General features: G+C 43.6%; 3 protein-coding genes across 14 annotated transcripts in view; 2 read left to right on the forward strand and 1 right to left on the reverse strand.

The window, feature by feature from the left end:
* myo5c (myosin VC) overlaps positions 1 to 5056 on the forward strand; it is an 85852-nt gene extending 80796 nt beyond the window's left edge. The window contains exons 39-40 of the mRNA XM_069910226.1: positions 2243 to 2323; positions 4253 to 5056. Of these exons, the coding sequence (XP_069766327.1) occupies positions 2243 to 2323; positions 4253 to 4405 (234 nt within the window). The 3' untranslated portion in view covers positions 4406 to 5056. The remainder of the gene's footprint in view (positions 1 to 2242; positions 2324 to 4252) is intronic.
* The window catches only part of LOC138749186 (uncharacterized), a 159432-nt gene that overhangs the window by 79109 nt on the left and 61686 nt on the right, over positions 1 to 18637 (reverse strand). The gene's annotated exons all lie outside the window — the stretch shown is intronic.
* Positions 17901 to 18637, forward strand: part of gnb5b (guanine nucleotide binding protein (G protein), beta 5b) — a 57011-nt gene continuing 56274 nt past the window's right edge. For both annotated transcript variants that reach the window (XM_069910227.1, XM_069910228.1), the window contains exon 1: positions 17901 to 18086. In XM_069910227.1, coding sequence (XP_069766328.1) covers positions 17975 to 18086 — 112 coding nt within the window. In that variant the 5' untranslated portion in view covers positions 17901 to 17974. The remainder of the gene's footprint in view (positions 18087 to 18637) is intronic.

Here is an 18637-nt window from a genome sequence, read left to right on the forward strand (position 1 = left end):
AATATTGAGGTTGGTGATTGATCATTTTTTAAAGGATCGGAGAATTGAGGTCTGTGGGACCAGCCTTGATCACATTGAGTATTGTCAAAGACTTGAGGGGCCAGTTGTCTACTCCCGATCTTCAGATGTTATTGTGCGCTTAATCAGAAAGCAATATAGATCGTTGAGGATAGGGGGTAAATGGATGAATAGGAGTTTCTGTGGATTAGGAAAATGGATCGCAGAGTCTGGGTAGCCTTTTGCTTACCCAGAATAGACTAAGAGCATTGGGTATTGACTGGTCATGTCAGGATAGCATCAGAATGAATACATACACAAAAATACTGGAGAAATTCAGTAGGTCCATTGGAGGAAAAGATGTATGATCAATGTTTTGGGCCTGAGCACTTCGTCATGCTATGAGGAAATAAGAGGAACCTCATACCTTGACAAAGGGCTCAGGCCCTGACTTTCTCCAGCACTTTTGTGTATTGACTCTTCTTCTTTGGCTTGGCTTCGCGGACGAAGATTTATGGAGGGGGTAAAAAGTCCACGTCAGCTGCAGGCTCGTTTGTGGCTGACAAGTCCGATGCGGGACAGGCAGACACGATTGCAGCGGTTGCAGGGGAAAATTGGTGGGTTGGGGTTGGGTGTTGGGTTTTTCCTCCTTTGCCTTTTGTCAGTGAGGCAGGCTCTGCGGTCTTCTTCAAAGGAGGTTGCTGCCCGCCAAACTGTGAGGCGCCAAGATGCATGGTTTGAGGCGTTATCAGCCCACTGGCGGTGGTCAATGTGGCAGGCACCAAGAGATTTCTTTAGGCAGTCCTTGTACCTTTTCTTTGGTGCACCTCTGTCACGGTGGCCAGTGGAGAGCTCGCCATATAACACGATCTTGGGAAGGCGATGGTCCTCCATTCTGGAGACGTGACCCATCCAGCGCAGCTGGATCTTCAGCAGCGTGGACTCGATGCTGTCGACCTCTGCCATCTCGAGTACTTCGACGTTAGGGATGTAAGCGCTCCAATGGATATTGAGGATGGAGCGGAGACAACGCTGGTGGAAGCGTTCTAGGAGCCGTAGGTGGTGCCGGTAGAGGACCCATGATTCGGAGCCGAACAGGAGTGTGGGTATGACAACGGCTCTGTATACGCTTATCTTTGTGAGGTTTTTCAGTTGGTTGTTTTTCCAGACTCTTTTGTGTAGTCTTCCAAAGGCGCTATTTGCCTTGGCGAGTCTGTTGTCTATCTCATTGTCGATCCTTGCATCTGATGAAATGGTGCAGCCGAGATAGGTAAACTGGTTGACCGTTTTGAGTTTTGTGTGCCCGATGGAGATGTGGGGGGGCTGGTAATCATGGTGGGGAGCTGGCTGATGGAGGACCTCAGTTTTCTTCAGGCTGACTTCCAGGCCAAACATTTTGGCAGTTTCCGCAAAGCAGGACGTCAAGCGCTGAAGAGCTGGCTCTGAATGGGCAACTAAAGCGGCATCGTCTGCAAAGAGTACTTCACGGACAACTTTCTCTTGTGTCTTGGTGTGAGCTTGCAGGCGCCTCAGATTGAAGAGACTGCCATCTGTGCGGTACCGGATGTAAACAGCGTCTTCATTGTTGGGGTCTTTCATGGCTTGGTTCAGCATCATGCTGAAGAAGATTGAAAAGAGGGTTGGTGCGAGAACACAGCCTTGCTTCACGCCATTGTTAATGGAGAAGGGTTCAGAGAGCTCATTGCTGTATCTGACCCGACCTTGTTGGTTTTCGTGCAGTTGGATAATCATGTTGAGGAACTTTGGGGGACATCCGATGCGCTCTAGTATTTGCCAAAGCCCTTTCCTGCTCACGGTGTCGAAGGCTTTGGTGAGGTCAACAAAGGTGATGTAGAGTCCTTTGTTTTGTTCTCTGCATCAGCAGACTTTCTTGCTGCAAGCCATCGGAATGAATGACTAATTCAACGGTTGATGATCTGAAGCAGTGCAGGGACAGGCAGCGTTAATGAGGTGGGAATGGATTTTACTGAAGGTCCAGAACTTCTTCTCAAAACTGGTTCAGTTTTGCCAGTAAAGTCAGGGGACTGGGCTGATGGGAGCAGAGCAGAAGGATTATTCCTTCACTACTCATCGGAATGAAAGGTAGTATAAAGTACAGTGGATTTCTTTTAGCCTGTTTTCAGTTGTGATTCCTTCATACTGAATAGTTAATACTTGAAGAATGAAGGGAAAACATCTCTCCTGTGGATTTTCTGATCCATGTTGAAGTTGTTTGTTTCAACAGATTGTCAAGATCCTGAATTCCTACACACCAATTGATTATTTTGAGAAACGTGTGACTCCATCCTTTGTGCGGAAAGTGCAGGTGAGTAAAGTCTTAAAGTAAAAATGATTTAACCACCTATTGTAAGCATCGATTCAATCCTACTGATACATTTCATGCCTTGCAAAGCTGGAGATCTTCATTATAATCTGGGTTAGATAATTATGGGGTTTTTTTTAGATAGAATTTGTGTGATTTTACCAGTCTGAAGAATTTCGGAGGTCTCTGCATTGGTCGTTCACACATGAACGACCAAACCTCCAAATCTCATTTCCTTACACAGGTTTAGACAGCATACCGGAAGTGTGGTAATTAAAGAGGCGGGTCTTGCAACGTTCATCATCAAGACGTGCTATTTATTAGCCTGTAATTCATGGAATGCCTGCAGTTAACTTTAGACTGCAGGTGCTCAGAAAATTTACCAGAGGTTGAGGAGGTAAAGTATCAGAGTGGGAATGGCACCCTCATTCCCGTTCTGACCTTTTTACACAGCGTGCATTCCAGGAAAAGGGCAATCATTTCCTGGGCCCCAGCAGCAGTGTAAAAAATTCTTTTAAAAATTAAAATTAAATTAAAAAAATCAGTAACGGGCCCTTCCTGCCCACAAGTCCTTGCCGCCCAAGTGACCTCCATCCCCTGTATGTTTTGAAGGGTGGGAGGAAGCCGGAGTACCCGGAAGAATCCAATGCAACCACAGAGAGATCATACAACTCCTTACAGACAGCGAGTCACTGGTGCGCTCACAGCATTGTGCTAACCACTACACTCACCATGCCACCCTAAATGTACTAATAACATGAAACTACAGATCCCACATTTAGCAGATTCTAGCAAAATGAGACTGACGCAAGTTATGGCTCTTCTGTTTGCTAATTTGAATTTCAAGCAGGCTTTGATTTAAACTTGGTCTACGACAGTTCATTAACTAATAAGTCCAGCATGACTTGAACATGCATGCACAGATGGCATTGATTTTCCAACAGCCACTCATTAGTTCCTCTCCTCCAAGATGAGAGCTTTCTCAGAATAGTTGTTTGAGGTGTTCATTTTTGGAGCTGTAGAACTCTATTTAAGCCACAGAAGTTAAAATTGTATTTTCACCTGCCGTGTGCATTACGTTCCCATTGCAGGGTAACTTAGGTCACCCCTGTTCCTGATATTCTGTGGCATTTGTGCTGCAGCTTCTCCAATGTGAGTCATCGCTGAGTTATAAACTGAAGGTGAACATGTCTATATGGATAAAACGTCTTGTAGCATTGTAATCTGTCAGGAAAAATTTATCATCTGTGAAATTTACAGTCAATGCATCCAGAAGTGGCTGAAGTTGCAAGGACACAGAAAACATTTAAAAACATTCCCCACCGCTTTCTATTCTAGAGAATATCACTGTTGCAGAAATAAGCTCGCATTCGCTGAAAGGTCTCGACCAGTGATTCTCAGCCTTGTTTTTCTTCACTCACATTCCCCCCTTAAGTAATCCCATACTCACCATAGAGCACCTATGCCGTAGGTGAGTAAGGGATTACTTAAGGGGGTCTTAAAGGGGGTATGTGAGAGGGGAAAAACGAGGTCGAAGAATCATGGACATTGGAATTTTGCTTCAGATAATATCTTTAAGGTGTGTAAAGTGAAATGCAAAAAGAGCAATCAAAAGCATAATTGCTGAGAATTAAAAGCTACGTTGGAAAAATATTTTCAGCCAGGAATTAAACAGGTATTGTATGAAAGATCAGTCAGAATTGTAGAGATATAATATGTGTTTTGGAATATTATGGGTGAATTTAGGAATGGTAAATAAGATGGATTCATTCAATCTCCTCCAGACTGTTCTTAGTGGAGGATGAGAGTGTGAATTGCTTTTCTGCGTAAAGATATCAACAACCTGACCCTTCAAGGAAAGAGAAAGTGTACGTTATTAGACAAGAGAATACTAAAAAGAGTCATTGTAAAACTCTTCTGATTTCCTTTTAGTCACAACTCAACAGTCGTGAAGATGGCTCTACGCTAATAATCGATGCCAAATACCATTTTCAAGTGACTTTCCCATTCAGCCCATCTACACTGGCACTGGAGACGATCCAGATACCCAGCAGTTTAAAATTAAACTTCCTTAATATCATTTGATGCTTGTAACTGTAGAATATCTTAGGACATTAAATGGTGATGAGTTATGGTGTAATTGTTTATTTAAGACATTAATGGTGTAGATTGTGGAAATTTTGTATATTTTCTCCTTATGATGTGCCAAAATGAATGATTTATTTCAATTGAACTACCCTTTTATATCGTGCATTTAAAAAAAATGCAATCTATTTTTATAAAAATTGAAAAATTTAGTTTGATCTGGCTGCTTTCAAGTATACAATACTTTGTTTTATACTTGCATGATATTTTTAAAAAACAGTTGCAAAATATTGTCATAAAAATAAAAACAAACAGGAGAGAGGAGCAGCAGTTGGTCATTTGACCCATTGAATGTGCTTTAACATTCCGTAAGATCCTGGTTGATCTGATTTTTGGTGTCCAGTTCACTATTCTCTGACCGCAAAATACTGAATTCCCTTATAGTCAAAAATTCTGACTGTTTTCTCAATAACAGTTCTCCAGTAGTTTCAAAAGATGTATAGATTCTAAGGCATGTTTTAAAGATATTAATATGTTTAGAAGCAAAAAGAATAGAAAATCACAATTTGTTTATCACAGCTTGGATTCTATGTACAGACTGTATTTTACGGTAATGCCATGAGCACTGTTAAAATGCAACATTAAACCATTGTACCACAATGTAATTACTGTGTGAAATTCTGTGTAAGGAAAACTCCTCTTCACTACTTCTGATTACATTGCTTTTTAAGAACATAAATTTTAGAGAAAATGATGGTTCTTGCCTCCCTAAGAAGTTATAATTCCATGAAGCACATTAAAGAAGTTCCATTCTATCTGATCTGCCTTTCCAAATGATCAGAAACGACCTACAACGCTGGATCTGTTGGTGTCTATAGTTAGTACTGTACCTGACCTGACCATGGCCAATCCAAATCCAAGATTAGAATCTAACATTTCATGATCTGTCCAGGAAGCATTTGTATAAAATCAGAAGAGCAGATGATGCTGCCTTCCTGTCAATCTTGCTAAAATCTATGCAATGATACCATCATCAACCTGATCTGAGTAAAGACAGAGACTGCTTGAATGGTGTAGACTGAATATTGCATGACTGTAACTTGATGCTTAACTGAGTCCCACTGGGGCCATGCTCAATGTTCAACTAATATCATCCCTGGAGACCATGGAGTCTCTCTACTCTGTGAAGCAATGTTTTTCCACAATCAAGAACGTTCAAGTCAAGTTTATTGTCATCTGATTGCACAATTACAACCTGACTTCTCTGGTCCTCGGTGCAAAATATGCAGACACACAACCAGACATAACACGCATACAGACAAGCAATACATATGGAGGACAAGTATTCCTATAAATAAATAAATAAATAGATTTTGTTTTCTGGATATGAGTCTTGGGTGGTCAGTGTAAGCAGTTCTTTTGGTCGTTCAGCATTCTCACTGACCGTGGGAAGAAGCTGATCCTCCTGATCAACCAGTTTCCTGTCCTGATTCAAACAACCTTGCCGTCTTGTGGTAACCTGTTCGGTGACCAGCACAAAGTAATAATAGTTCTGAATTGTGGAAGATTGGGAAAGTGTCGCATTTCAACATAATTTAACGACCAATTTTTGCCGTCTCAATTCCAGAGAACAGGGTTTGATCCTGACCTCTGGGGCAGTCCGTGTGCATATTCCATCTGAATTGTGGAAGATTGGGAAAGTGTCGCATTTCAACATAATTTAACGACCAATTTTTGCCGTCTCAATTCCAGAGAACAGGGTTTGATCCTGACCTCTGGGGCAGTCCGTGTGCATATTCCACATTCTTGCTACAGCTTTGTAAGATTTCTGCATTCTCTCTGGAATCCTCCCACATTCCCAAAGAAGTACTGAAGGCGAGGGTTAATTGCCCCCCAATGTAAGTTGGGGGGCAGGAAAATAAGGAGGCTGAGGTGAGGTTAATAAATGGGAATGTGAGATATAAAACAGGCTTTGAGTAGGTGGTTATTTGATGGTTGTTGCAGATATGGCGACTCACAAGTACTCTTTCCATCCAATATGATCATGGCTATACAATTCTTGGAAAATATGACTGCATTTCATTATAATAATGAACACTGTACATTAAGATTTGCAATGTTATAAAAGCTACAGTAAAATCCCCGTTATCTGGAATTCAAGCAACCTTCCTTAAAACTAGTAATTGGTCATTATTGCAAAGGGGTTATGAAGTAAGATGCAGGAAAGATTTGATGCAGTTTTACGTGAGACCAGCAAAAAAAATTGAGAGAAAAAGCTATAAAACACAAAAGTCTAAAATTGGCGCCCCCTTGTGGCGCACGTTAGTGGCCACTCTTTCTTTAGCTTGGCTTCGCGGACGAAGATTTATGGAGGGGTATGTCCACGTCTGCTGCAGGCTCGTTGGTGACTGACAAGTCCGATGCGGGACAGGCAGGCACGGTTGCAAGGGAAAATTGGTGGGTTGGGGTTGGGTGTTGGGTTTTTCCTCCCTTGTCTTTTGTCAGTGAGGTGGGCTCTGCGGTCTTCTTCAAAGGAGGTTGCTGCCCGCCGAACTGTGAGGCACCAAGTTGCATGGTTGGAGGCGATATCAGCCCACTGGCGGTGGTCAATGTGGCAGGCATCAAGAGATTTCTTTAAGCAGTCCTTGTACCTCTTCTTTGGTGCACCTCTGTCTCGGTGGCCAGTGGAGAGCTCGCCATAGAACACGATCTTGGGAAGGCGATGGAGACGTGACCCGCAACATACAAATCTCAAACATCTGGCAAATTCCCTTATCCGGCATCTTCCGATCCCTGAACTTATTTTTAAGATAAGGCGGTCACCTGTGGACTATGATAGACCATAGACATAGGAGTGGAGGTAGGTCATTCGGCCCATCAAGCCTGCCCTGCCATTTCATCATGGCTGCTTTATTATCCATAATAAAGTAAATACTAAGATAATTATGCATTTGGTTTCATGGGTTGGTTCACCTTGCCCCTATTCCACCTGGATATTATCTAGTGATCCATTTTATTTTAATTGCCTGAACTGGTAAACAAATTGCTAATATTTCAGAAACAATATACCAATGTTAACAGTTCATTTACACAAACTGGACAATTTATTTTGTTTCTGACCTTGCATCAGATGTGTTTGGTTTAATACTTAGCAGAAGCTATAATCTTTCAATTAAGATGACTTCATTTACGCTGATTTATTTTCAATCTCTTGATAAAATCTGTGACTGCTTTGGCTTGTGATCATAAACACAGCCCAAATGGTAACAGTCGGGGCCCTTGAACCTATGCATCAGAAAGTCATGCTATCAGCTGTCACTCCAAGGGCATTAAAATGCATCATCATCGAGGTCAGCCATTCTCAACAGGGGTCCAACAGCCCTCTACTTTTAAGTAAAAGCCTTGTTTTCATCTGATGGACATTTTTTTTTTAATGTGGTCGGTAGGAGAGAACTGAATTGCAGAAGAAAGCAAAACTTGACTGCTTCACAGGGAAGGGGGCGCATAAACTTTGACTGGAATCGGGGGTGGGTGGGGGAAATAAAAGGTTGAGAATGGCTGATCTAGGTTGTCACTTTGCAGAGTGCTTAGCGCAATGCTGTTACACCGCCAGCAACTGGGATTCAAATCCAGAGTTGTCAGGAGTTTATTCGTTTTCCCTGTATCCATGTGGGTTTCCTCCGGGTGCACAGGATTCCTCCCACCCTTCAAAATGTAGTTCAGTTGGGTGTAATTGGGTGACACTGGCTCGTGGGCCGAAGGGGCCGATTATTGTGCTGTATGTCTAAATTAAAATGACTTCACTGAAATAATGGTGAACGGCTGAACGCAAGATAGATGGTGCCTGATTCATCGAGTTCCTTCAGTTTCTCTTTGCAGAAGGTCCTGTCTATGCTCTCTGATAGGTGCATTTTATGAAAAGGGACTGGAAGCTCTCCTGCATTGCTCGACCCTAAACCACGTTTCCTTCTGCAGGTAGTAAGCATTGTCATTTCCTTCATTGTCATCGGGATGACCGTTCTGTGAACAATTTTCCTTTGTTTTTACTGTGATACAGAAATTCACTAGCCCACCACGAGTAGGAAGATGGTTAATACAGGGCTGATAGAATCCTACAATCTTATCAGAAACTGATGAGATTTGATGACCATCTTCAATAAAAACCTGATTTTAATTTAAAACCCTACTTTATGAAAATTAGTTTTCCATTGGCATTAATGATTCAAATCACGGTGTTAGTGAATAAATAGACGTAGGTCTGAACTAACTGAGAAACTGCAGTATGTGTTAGAGTTAAACAAGGTCTTGGCAAGTAACTGTGAATTGGCCAACACAAGGTAAGAACTGTGCCTTCTCCTGTGCATGGGAAATTGTTATGTGATGGTGAAAATTCCTCAGTTCAGTCTTCCAAGAAGAATTCTCGAATTAATTGATGAGAACGATAGACAGGAAACTTTTCATTAGTGCATCAATGTAGAAATAAACTTTTTTGCTCTGCATGCTGGAGTTTCTCAGTTAGCTCAGACCAGGATCTATTTATTCATTACCACCACGTTTTGGTGTCTATTTTCATTCTGTTCCAAATCATCTGTAAAGAGTCCAAGAACATAAAGCGAAAAGGAAAAGGACAACTTGATCCTTCCACTTTTCCCTCATTCAGACTTTCATTCCAATTTTCCATGTTATATTTTTGGTATTGCTTGTCCTCCAGGTCTAGTGTAACCTCCATTCAATTAATGAGCATTGGTAAGCTTTGTGAAAGCACTAGATGGCAGTATATGCCAGCCGTGAACAACTCTTCCAACAACACATTCCTTAAATTCTTCTTTTCTTTGGCTTGGCTTCGCGGACGAAGATTTATGGAGGGGTAATGTCCACGTCAGCTGCAGGCTCGTTTGTGGCTGACAAGTCCGATGCGGGACAGGCAGACACGGTTGCAAGGGAAAATTGGTGGGTTGGGTGTTGGGTTTTTCCTCCTTTGCCTTTTGTCAGTGAGGTGGGCTCTGCGGTCTTCCTCAAAGGAGGTTGCTGCCCGCCAAACTGTGAGGCGCCAAGATGCACGGTTTGAGGCGTTATCAGCCCACTGGCGGTGGTCAATGTGGCAGGCACCAAGAGATTTCTTGAGGCAGTCCTTGTACCTCTTCTTTGGTGCACCTCTGTCACGGTGGCCAGTGGAGAGCTCGCCATATAACACGATCTTGGGAAGGCGATGGTCCTCCATTCTGGAGGACCTTAAATTACATTAAATACCAAAAAGAAGCAAATGAATGCTGGTTGGCTCCTCGGGCATGTTCAATCATTCAGTAAGATCTCAGCCTGAACTTCTCTCCCCATACCTCAAAATTTAAGTGTCACAGCTCTTTGTGGTTGAGAAATAAATAAATCCTCCTTATCCAAAAGAATGCTGAAACAAACATGAGGCCCAGCTAGTTCTGAATACTTTCGCTGCAGGAGACATCCATTCAGTAGCGAAGCTGTCAATCACCTTCAGAAGCGCGTACCTTTGAATAAGATCCCCTCTCATTCTTCTTTATTCTAATTAGTATAGACCCAACCTTCTTCCCCTCTGCATCCCGGATATCAACCCAGTGATCTTTTTCTGCACTTCCTCCAAAGCAACACAGCCTTCCAACGAATGGAGACCCAAAGAAGATCACAAGCTAAAGGAGCAGGTATAGGCCCATTGGTCCACCAAGTCTGCTCCGGCATTCTGATCATGAGGAGACCCATCCTCCCACTCCCCAGCTTTCTCCCCGTTAAACCCTTGATTCCCTGACTAATCAAATACCTGTCAATCTCTGTCTTAAATACACCTAATGACCTCGCTTCCACAGTCACCTGTGGCAACAAATTCCACTGACCCGTGTCCCTGTGACGAAAGAAACTTGTTAGGCGCTAATGGGCTTGTTACCATGCTGTATGTATAAATATAAAAAATCATTTAAATTTAAAGCAGTCCCCTTAAAATCCTAGCTTAAATATTCATCTGCTGTGGCTGTAATATAAGCTGACTATATTCTTGCCAAGACTTAAGTGATGAAGTCTCCCTGAACTATAATCTTAAGCACATCAGGGCTTCTGAGAGTTGGGATCAGTACTGTCTCCAAGTTTCCCATCAGGTGACACTGCCTTGATGTTGACGATTCCTTTGTGACTTCTCAGCTAAAACCCTAAAGCTTCTTAACCAACCACCGTGGAAGCAGCCAGTTTCAGAACGTGGCTCATAACCCCTTCTCGAAGATCATTAGGATGGGTGGTGAAGGCTAACTTTACAGCCTTAACTCTACAGCCGTATTCTGCGTATGACTAAAGGCAGCCAAAAATATATTTAAATATACAAATGTGGAGCAGAACAAAATATATAACCTAACAAGAAAAACTTGAATTTACAGAACAGAAATAAGGATTGTAGTTCAGGTAACAGAAAGAACTAAACAAGGCACTAATTCATCATGCAGTAATTTTAGTTTCTTTTATTGACAGCAATTATAAATTGTCTGATCAAAACCATCACATACCTCCTGATAGTTCCCAAACTACAGTAATATGCTTGATGCTATCTTATGAATGTTAGATTATTTAGGTTTGACCTACTTTAATCCACTGTCAATCTGACAATATCTTTCACACTAGGGATTTAAGTAGATTATGACTGTGGTTTTAGTGTGAGGCCCTTATTAAATTGACCCATGTCAGCAAAATGGCTGTGTACAGCACATTTAAAATGCCGTGCCTTTTCACAAGCTCCTAACTCAAAGGCTGGAACTTTGCAATGTAATTAAAAACATAAAGTCCTGGCCCTTCGGGCAGCATCCATGGAGGAGAAAACAGTTGATATTTCAGGTTGATGAACCCTTTATAGACACACTTTCCAAGTTCCAATATTTTCCAATTTCCAAACATGTCATCTCGGAAACGTGAGCGTTGATATTCCAAATTAATATCTTTTTAATCGAATAAATCAAACTTCATTGTTGCAGGTGTAAGTAGCTTTAATTTGTTGATAAAATGAATAAACATTTTGCATAACTTCACATTGAGATTTTCTTAATGATGAGTAACAAAGCATATAATAATGATATTCAACTTTAAACAAATATAAAAGAAATAAACAAAATAAGACGAATTCAAAGAAAAGTATCTCGAACTTACATCTCTGCCATAACTCTTCAAAGAAAGAGAAGCAAACTCTTGGTCTGTTCGGATATTACAACTATGTAACTATGGCAACACTACAAACAATAATCTTTCTTAAAGGAATAGGCACAAAATTAACAAAAGAATCCAAACCACAAGGTTTTAACTTTTACACCCCTCATCAAACTGAAACATCTTTTTGCAGGTGCTGCCTGGCCAATAGGCTTCCAGCTTTTTCTGTTTTAATTTCAGATTTCTGGCATGTGCGTTTGCACATTTCTAATGGGAGCCTAATCTGTGCCTATTCGTTCACATCAAAGGTTCTTGAATCAAACTTTTAACCATCCCTTACTGAACGTGTAAGCAGATAGGAGTAGGAGGAGGTCACTCTGCCCCTCAAGCTTGCCCCTTCATTCAATATGATCACAGTTGATCTGCCCCTGGACTCGGTTCATCTTCTGTACCAGCTCCTCATGGCCCTGAATTCCCCATCTTTCAAAACCATTACAAAATCTCTTCTTAGGGTGGCCCGGTCAGCGTTGTGGTTAGTGCAATGCTGTTCCAGCACCAGCAAATGGGGTTCAAATCCGGCCGTGTCTGTACAAAGTTTGTATGTTCTCCCCGTGTCTGCATGGGTTTCCACCCGCCGTTCAAAAATGTACTGGGGGGGGGTGTTGTGGATCAATTGGGTGGAATAGGTTGAAAGGGCCTGTTACTGTGCTCTATGTCTACAAAATAGTGACCACGCTCCTGAGCACTGACAGAAGAGGGTCCTATCTTGGTTTTAAAAATCCATCTCCTTATCTAGCAACAATGCCCCTTCATTTGAGACTCTAGTTTTTGAAACATTTTAACATCATTCCCCTCTGAGGATCTTACATTTCAATTATAAATATTGGAAATACTCATCATCTCGGGAGAGAGAGAGAGAAAAACACTTCAGCTCGATTACTTTTCCTCAAAATCTTGTAAATTAAATGACAAACTTCAAATAGCACAGGTAGAGGGACACATTGTAAAATGCCCACGCTGTTCATTATGTAAAATAGGAAAATGATAACGTGGAAATACTCAGTAGGTCTGCGGCAGATATTAGAACAAAGCAAACAGTTCAGGGCAATAACTTCAATGTTCCCAATTCCAAGAAAATGAAATGATTCTGACAAGGGAGGGACTGCTGAGGTTGCAGGCAGCAGAGATTAAAGATCCATCAATATCTGACAGAGAAGTGAAAGAGGGCGGCAAGGGGGCAAATAAATAGCAACATTTAGGTCTGGAGGTGAAGACCACAGGATAAAATTGCCAAAAAGAATGTTTTCTCTCTTCCCCACGCATGTAAACTCCACATTCAGAGATACAGCCTGATCTGTTGAGAACTTCTATGCAGGTGGCACATCTGCACCCTTCAGAGTGGGGAGTTGTGGAAACCTTTGGTGTTGGGGCTTCTGTGCTTTTTTTTAGAAGACGTTAATGCGAGGACTGGGCGGAGAGTCTCGGGTGACCCTGTAATCTCTTAAACGGCTTTTGGACGGTCCTGCTCCTCATCCGAACCAGGTACGTGTGCCCATTTGGCGATTGGGGTGAGTGCAGTGCTATGGCCAGAATCAGGACAGGGGACCTCTGTGGGGGGGACGAGCGGAGATAGTTTGGGGGGGGGGGGGGGTCCTGAGCGCATTACCGCGGCCCATCTGCCCATCTAGTGCCTCCTTTCCCCCTCCCCGCTGATATCCCTCTCCTGTATTTCCAGCGCAGCCTCTTCCACCCGGAGGGATGTGCGACCAGACATTCGCCGCTGCGATCCACGGAGCCTGTGAAAAATGTCAAGAGATCGGCCCGTTGCGGAACCTGTACATCAACGGCGAGCAAATCAACTTCTGCTCGTTGTGCGTCGAAAGGGTAAGGACAGCCTTGCCATGTGAACGGGCGAGAGGTGTTGGACTCAGAGACCCTTCCCTCTCTCTGGGGCTGGGACTGCTTCCGTCCCAAAATCAGACTGCATGGGGCTTTTGTTTCTAGTGTAGCTACCATGTACCTTTGAAACAGTTCCAATTCCTTCCACACTCCCTCTTCCACTAATCATTCGTGTGAGCTTCCAAGTATTTATCCAATTCCCCCTTTGGAAATCACTATTAGAACTGATACCACCACTTTCAGCCACCCTGCTCCATTTCAGAGTCTTGCTGCAGAGGGAAAACTCTCTTCCTTGATTGTCCAACTGGGTTCTGTACATTTGTGTTCCCATTGGGATTTTAATTGAATTGGGGCAGACTGATCACAAGAGCTCAGAGCTGAAGTCGGCCAATCGGCCCTCCCAGTCTCCTCTGCCATTCTATAATGAGCTCAGCCATCCTCCCACTCAGACCCGCTCCCCAGCCTTCTCCCCCTCAACCCTTGATGAGTTTCAGGGAGCCATGTTTCCTCCAGACAGAACTTGGTTCTGGCCACTAGATCCATCAACTCGTAGTAGGGAGAACAGAAGAAGTCAAAACGTGAAACGTGATGGCTGCTGCCATCAGGGAAGGGGTATAGATGCCACAAGACTCGCACTATCAGGTTCAGGAACCCTAACCCTGGAGCCATGATCAACCGGCAACAACCCCATTATCTCTCGATTCCCTTAATGGACAACAAAAAAAATGTTGATCTGTTTGTTGAATTCACTTCGTGACTGAACCTTCATGGCCCTCGTGGTGAGAGAATTCCAAATAATCACTCTTTAAACTGTGAAGAAGCATTTCATTTCAGTTTTTGAATGGACCGCTGCCCATCTTGAGATTGTGAACTCTTGTTCTTGAACCTCTACCAGGGAAATTCAGCTCAAATATTAACCCATTCTTATTCTGAAAAACTAGATTGTAAATTATCTACTCCCTCCTTGGATCTTCAGACTATTGATCTAAAAGATAATCTTTAATAAATTCAATCATTTTTTTTTCATCCACATTCCTTCTGACCGGTCTATTTGTAGATCAAACCTCCAAACTGATAGTATTATTTTTATTCATTTTTAATGTCTTGATATATGCTTTGCTGTCACAAAATGTGCCCAGGGCACAACAATCTTTATAGCCCACTGGAAAATTGGATGTAATTCTGCCTCAGATCTGTATGTCAATTCCATGAAATTAGTGCGCTGGATAGGTCACGTCTCCAGAATGGAGGACCATCGCCTTCCCAAGATCGTGTTCTATGGCGAGCTCTCCACTGGCCACTGAGACAGAGGTGCACCAAAGAAGAGGTACAAGGACTGCCTAAAGAAATCTCTTGGTGCCTGCCACATTGACCACTGCCTCCAACCGTGCATCTTGGCGCCTCACAGTTCGGCGGGCAGCAACCTCCTTTGAAGAAGACCGCAGAGCCCACCTCACTGACAAAAGACAAAGGAGGAAAAACCCAACACCCAACCCCAACCCACCAATTTTCCCTTGCAACTGCTGCAACCGTGCCTGCCTGTCCCGCATCGGACTTGTCAGCCACAAACGAGCCTGCAGCTGACGTGGACATTACCCCTCCATAAATCTTCGTCCGCGAAGCCAAGCCAAAGAGAGAGAGAGAGAGAGAGAAGAGTGTGTCATTTCACTGAGTTCCTATTTCAGTCAGGCACAGATGCCAAATTTACATTGCTACCTAGACAAAGTCTTTATATTGTATATGTATCATGAAAGGGAGCTCAGCTACCACTTGAAGAAGGAAACTGGGGAGGACATGGTAAAAGTGTAGTATATCAATTTGAGTTTGCCAAAATGTTCCTTGATAATCAAATCCTATCATTCTCTAGTGTGATTAGACATAATTATTGGTCATAAGTATGCAAGGAAACATATTTGATGCTGGAAATCTGAACTGAAAAGAAGAAATGCTGGAAATCCTCCGCTGGTGGGATGGAGAAAGCCCCTTCTCTCCAGTGAACTGGAGAATGTTGCAGTTTCCATTAATTTTGAACAAACACGGAGGTGTAGAAAAGCTGGAAATAAGACCGTGATCAAGTGTCAGTCAGGAGTGGTTCATTAGGAAAGGTGATTATGGAACAAGATTAGGAACGGGTGGCATTGGAACAAACGATGGGCCCTAGAGGCAGTAAAAATGGCAACGGCAGAACAGTTAAAAATGGGAACAGGAGTTTTGATTAAAATGACTGAACTCAACGTTGAGTATCAAAGATCTGCAACCATTTTAAAGCACACAGACCATCTCTATGATTTTTGAACAGATGCTTCCTGACGGGTCTAGAATTCATTGGCATCATATAATGTGTTAACCCATACCTGCTGAATGTATTGACAAAATCACTTAGGGTTTTTTTAAACTTAATTTATTTGTTCAAAAAACAAATAATACATGACATATACAGCAATTAAACATGAACATGAACATTTTTTTTCTATATATATATATAGAAAAAAAAGAAAAGAAAAGAACCCCCCCCCCCCCCTGCCCCATCACTTAGGGTTAATATCTGTATACGCACAATGCTTTATTGAAACATCATAATCATCTCCTGGATAACATTAATATAATTTCCAATCTACAACAAATTCGAAACAAAAAACAAAATCTGTCGAGGATAGAGAGAAACTGGCCAAGCAGCATCATCACCCCACCCCCCCAACAAACGATCATTTGAAATGTCTAAGATATAAGAAGATAGATGGGATCCACTCTGAGTGCTACCAGGTTTATGTGCCTGAGTAATTTGAGGGTTTAGGATTTAACTTCTTGAGAGTCGGAACTTTCCTTGAAACGAACAGACTAATGGCATCGTGAAGAAAGCACCTTTACAGGAGTTTGCAGAGGTTTGGTATGACCTTGGAAACCCTGGCAAACTGGTGGATAGTGTGCTGACTGGCTGCATTAAGGTCTGGTATGGGGACACCAATACCCCTGAGCGGAAAGCCCCGCAAAAGGTAGAAGATGCAGCCCAGGACATCACAGCCAAAACCCTCCCCACCATCGAGAACATCTACAGGGAGCATTGCTGTTGGAGGACAGCAGCAACCATCAAGGATCCACAAGCACGTGCTCTGTTCTCGCTGCTGCCATCAGGGAAGCGGTATAGATGCCACAAGACTCGCACCATCAGGTTCAGGAACAGCTGCTCCCCCTCCACCATTAGACTCCTCAACAACAAACCCAATCAGGGACTCATTTAAGGACTTACTTTGCACTATTTTTTCTCTCTGTCTTGCACAGTCAGTTTGTTTACATGTGTACAGTTTCTTTTGCACTACCAATAAATGATAATTCCGCCCGACCTGCAGGAACCTGAATCTCAGGGTTGTATGTGATGTCATGTATGTCATAAATGTGAAATCTAGCATCACTTCAACTTACCCCCCCCCCCACCAAATTATCATTTTTAATGTCTAAGATATAAAAAAGATAAATGGGATCCACTCTTAGTAGCCTATTGCTACCAGGTTTAGGGGCTTGAGTAATTTGAGGGTTTAGGTTCTCAACCTTTTTTCTTTGCACTCTCATCCCACCTTAAGTCATTCCTTACTAATCATAGAATGTGAAGGAATAAGTTTAACAAATATGCCGACTACGCCAATGTTGAAGTCAGCCCGTGCTGTAATAAGACAAACAGCAGAATCAATTGAGCGTCCAACAGTTACTTGATTTCACCTTGGTCACACTAGTGGGAGTGAGGTGGGGGGCGGATAAAAGAAAGGGTTTGGTATCTCTTTCTCCTCGCTGAACCCCCACTCAAAGCAGGGACCCTTACAAGCTTCACACCTTGGTGTTTACAGTAATATGTTTGCCCAGTGGTGCCTGGAAATGTCAGGGTGCCCTTTGGTCAAGGGGACATTCTTGTGGAGTTAGGACCTTATCTCTCACTGCAGCACAGAGAAGGTGATGTTAAGAAGGCAATTATATTCCCTCCATCTCCCAGGCATTATCCATGAACTCTTGGTCCAGCATATTCGTGAGAGAGTAACATCCCATGCTCTGATGAGGAAGGGATGACAAGGGGGAGCATTGAGAAGGTAAAGGGAGGATGAGAGGGTATTGAGGACTTAGTCGACTGGCCCATTAAGGGGAGCAGGAGGAGAGGGGCTCAGGACCAAGCTGTTGGTGCAGTCTGACAGTCCCGGAGGAAAGGCGGCCAATGGAATGGAGGGCAAGGGCTGTTTGGACGCGTCTGTCCGCCTTCCCGACCCCGGGTGGGTTGGGGGGGGTGGGGGGGGAGGGGCTGCCCTCACGGTGGAGGCGGCGGCGACCCAGCGTCGCGATCACCATCCTCCCTCCCACTGACGTCAGGCAGCTCCAGCGAGGTGGGTGGGCTGCAGCCGTCTCCCAGCGCCCAGCGAGCCTCCGCGACCCACGCTCTCCCCCTTTGTTTCTCCCCCCTCCCCTCCCCTCCCCTCCCCCCTCCTCTCTCTCTCTCTCTCTCTCCCGTGCATCTGGGGTGGGCTCCTGCTGTCAACAAAGATGGCAACCGAGGGGCCGCAGGAAAACGAAACGGTGTCATCGCTGAGGAGCGAGGCGGAGACACTCAAGGGGAAACTGGAGGAGGAGAGGGCGAAGCTGCACGATGTGGAACGTAAGTCGGGGGCGGGGGCGGGGGGGGGCGGGGGACGCCGGGGATCGAGCGGGTCCCTGCACTCTCCTGGGTAGCCCCTTGGACACCAGGAAAGCCCAGAGACGGGCTCTTGAGCTGATCTTTGCAGCTGGTACAATGTTTAACGCGATGTCACAGAGAAAGGCATCTGTATATGTGAGTGTATGTGTGCACAGATCTAAACACTACCGACCTAGCTAGCTATCTAATCTAACTATCTCTACCGACCTAGCTAGCTATCTAATCTAGCCATCTCTACCTACCTAGCTAGCTATCTAATCTAGCCATCTCTACCTACCTAGCTAGCTATCTAATCTAGCCATCTCTACCTACCTAGCTAGCTATCTAATCTAGCTATCTCTACCTACCTGGCTATCTATCTAATCTAGCTATCTCTACCTACCTAGCTAGCTATCTAATCTAACTATCTCTACCTACCTAGCTAGCTATCTAATCTAGCTATCTCTACCTACCTATCTATCTAATCTAGCTATCTCTACCTACCTGGCTATCTATCTAATCTAGCTATCTCT

This window comes from Narcine bancroftii, chromosome 14 (assembly GCF_036971445.1).
Source record: "Narcine bancroftii isolate sNarBan1 chromosome 14, sNarBan1.hap1, whole genome shotgun sequence".
Taxonomy (NCBI): Eukaryota; Metazoa; Chordata; class Chondrichthyes; order Torpediniformes; family Narcinidae; genus Narcine; species Narcine bancroftii.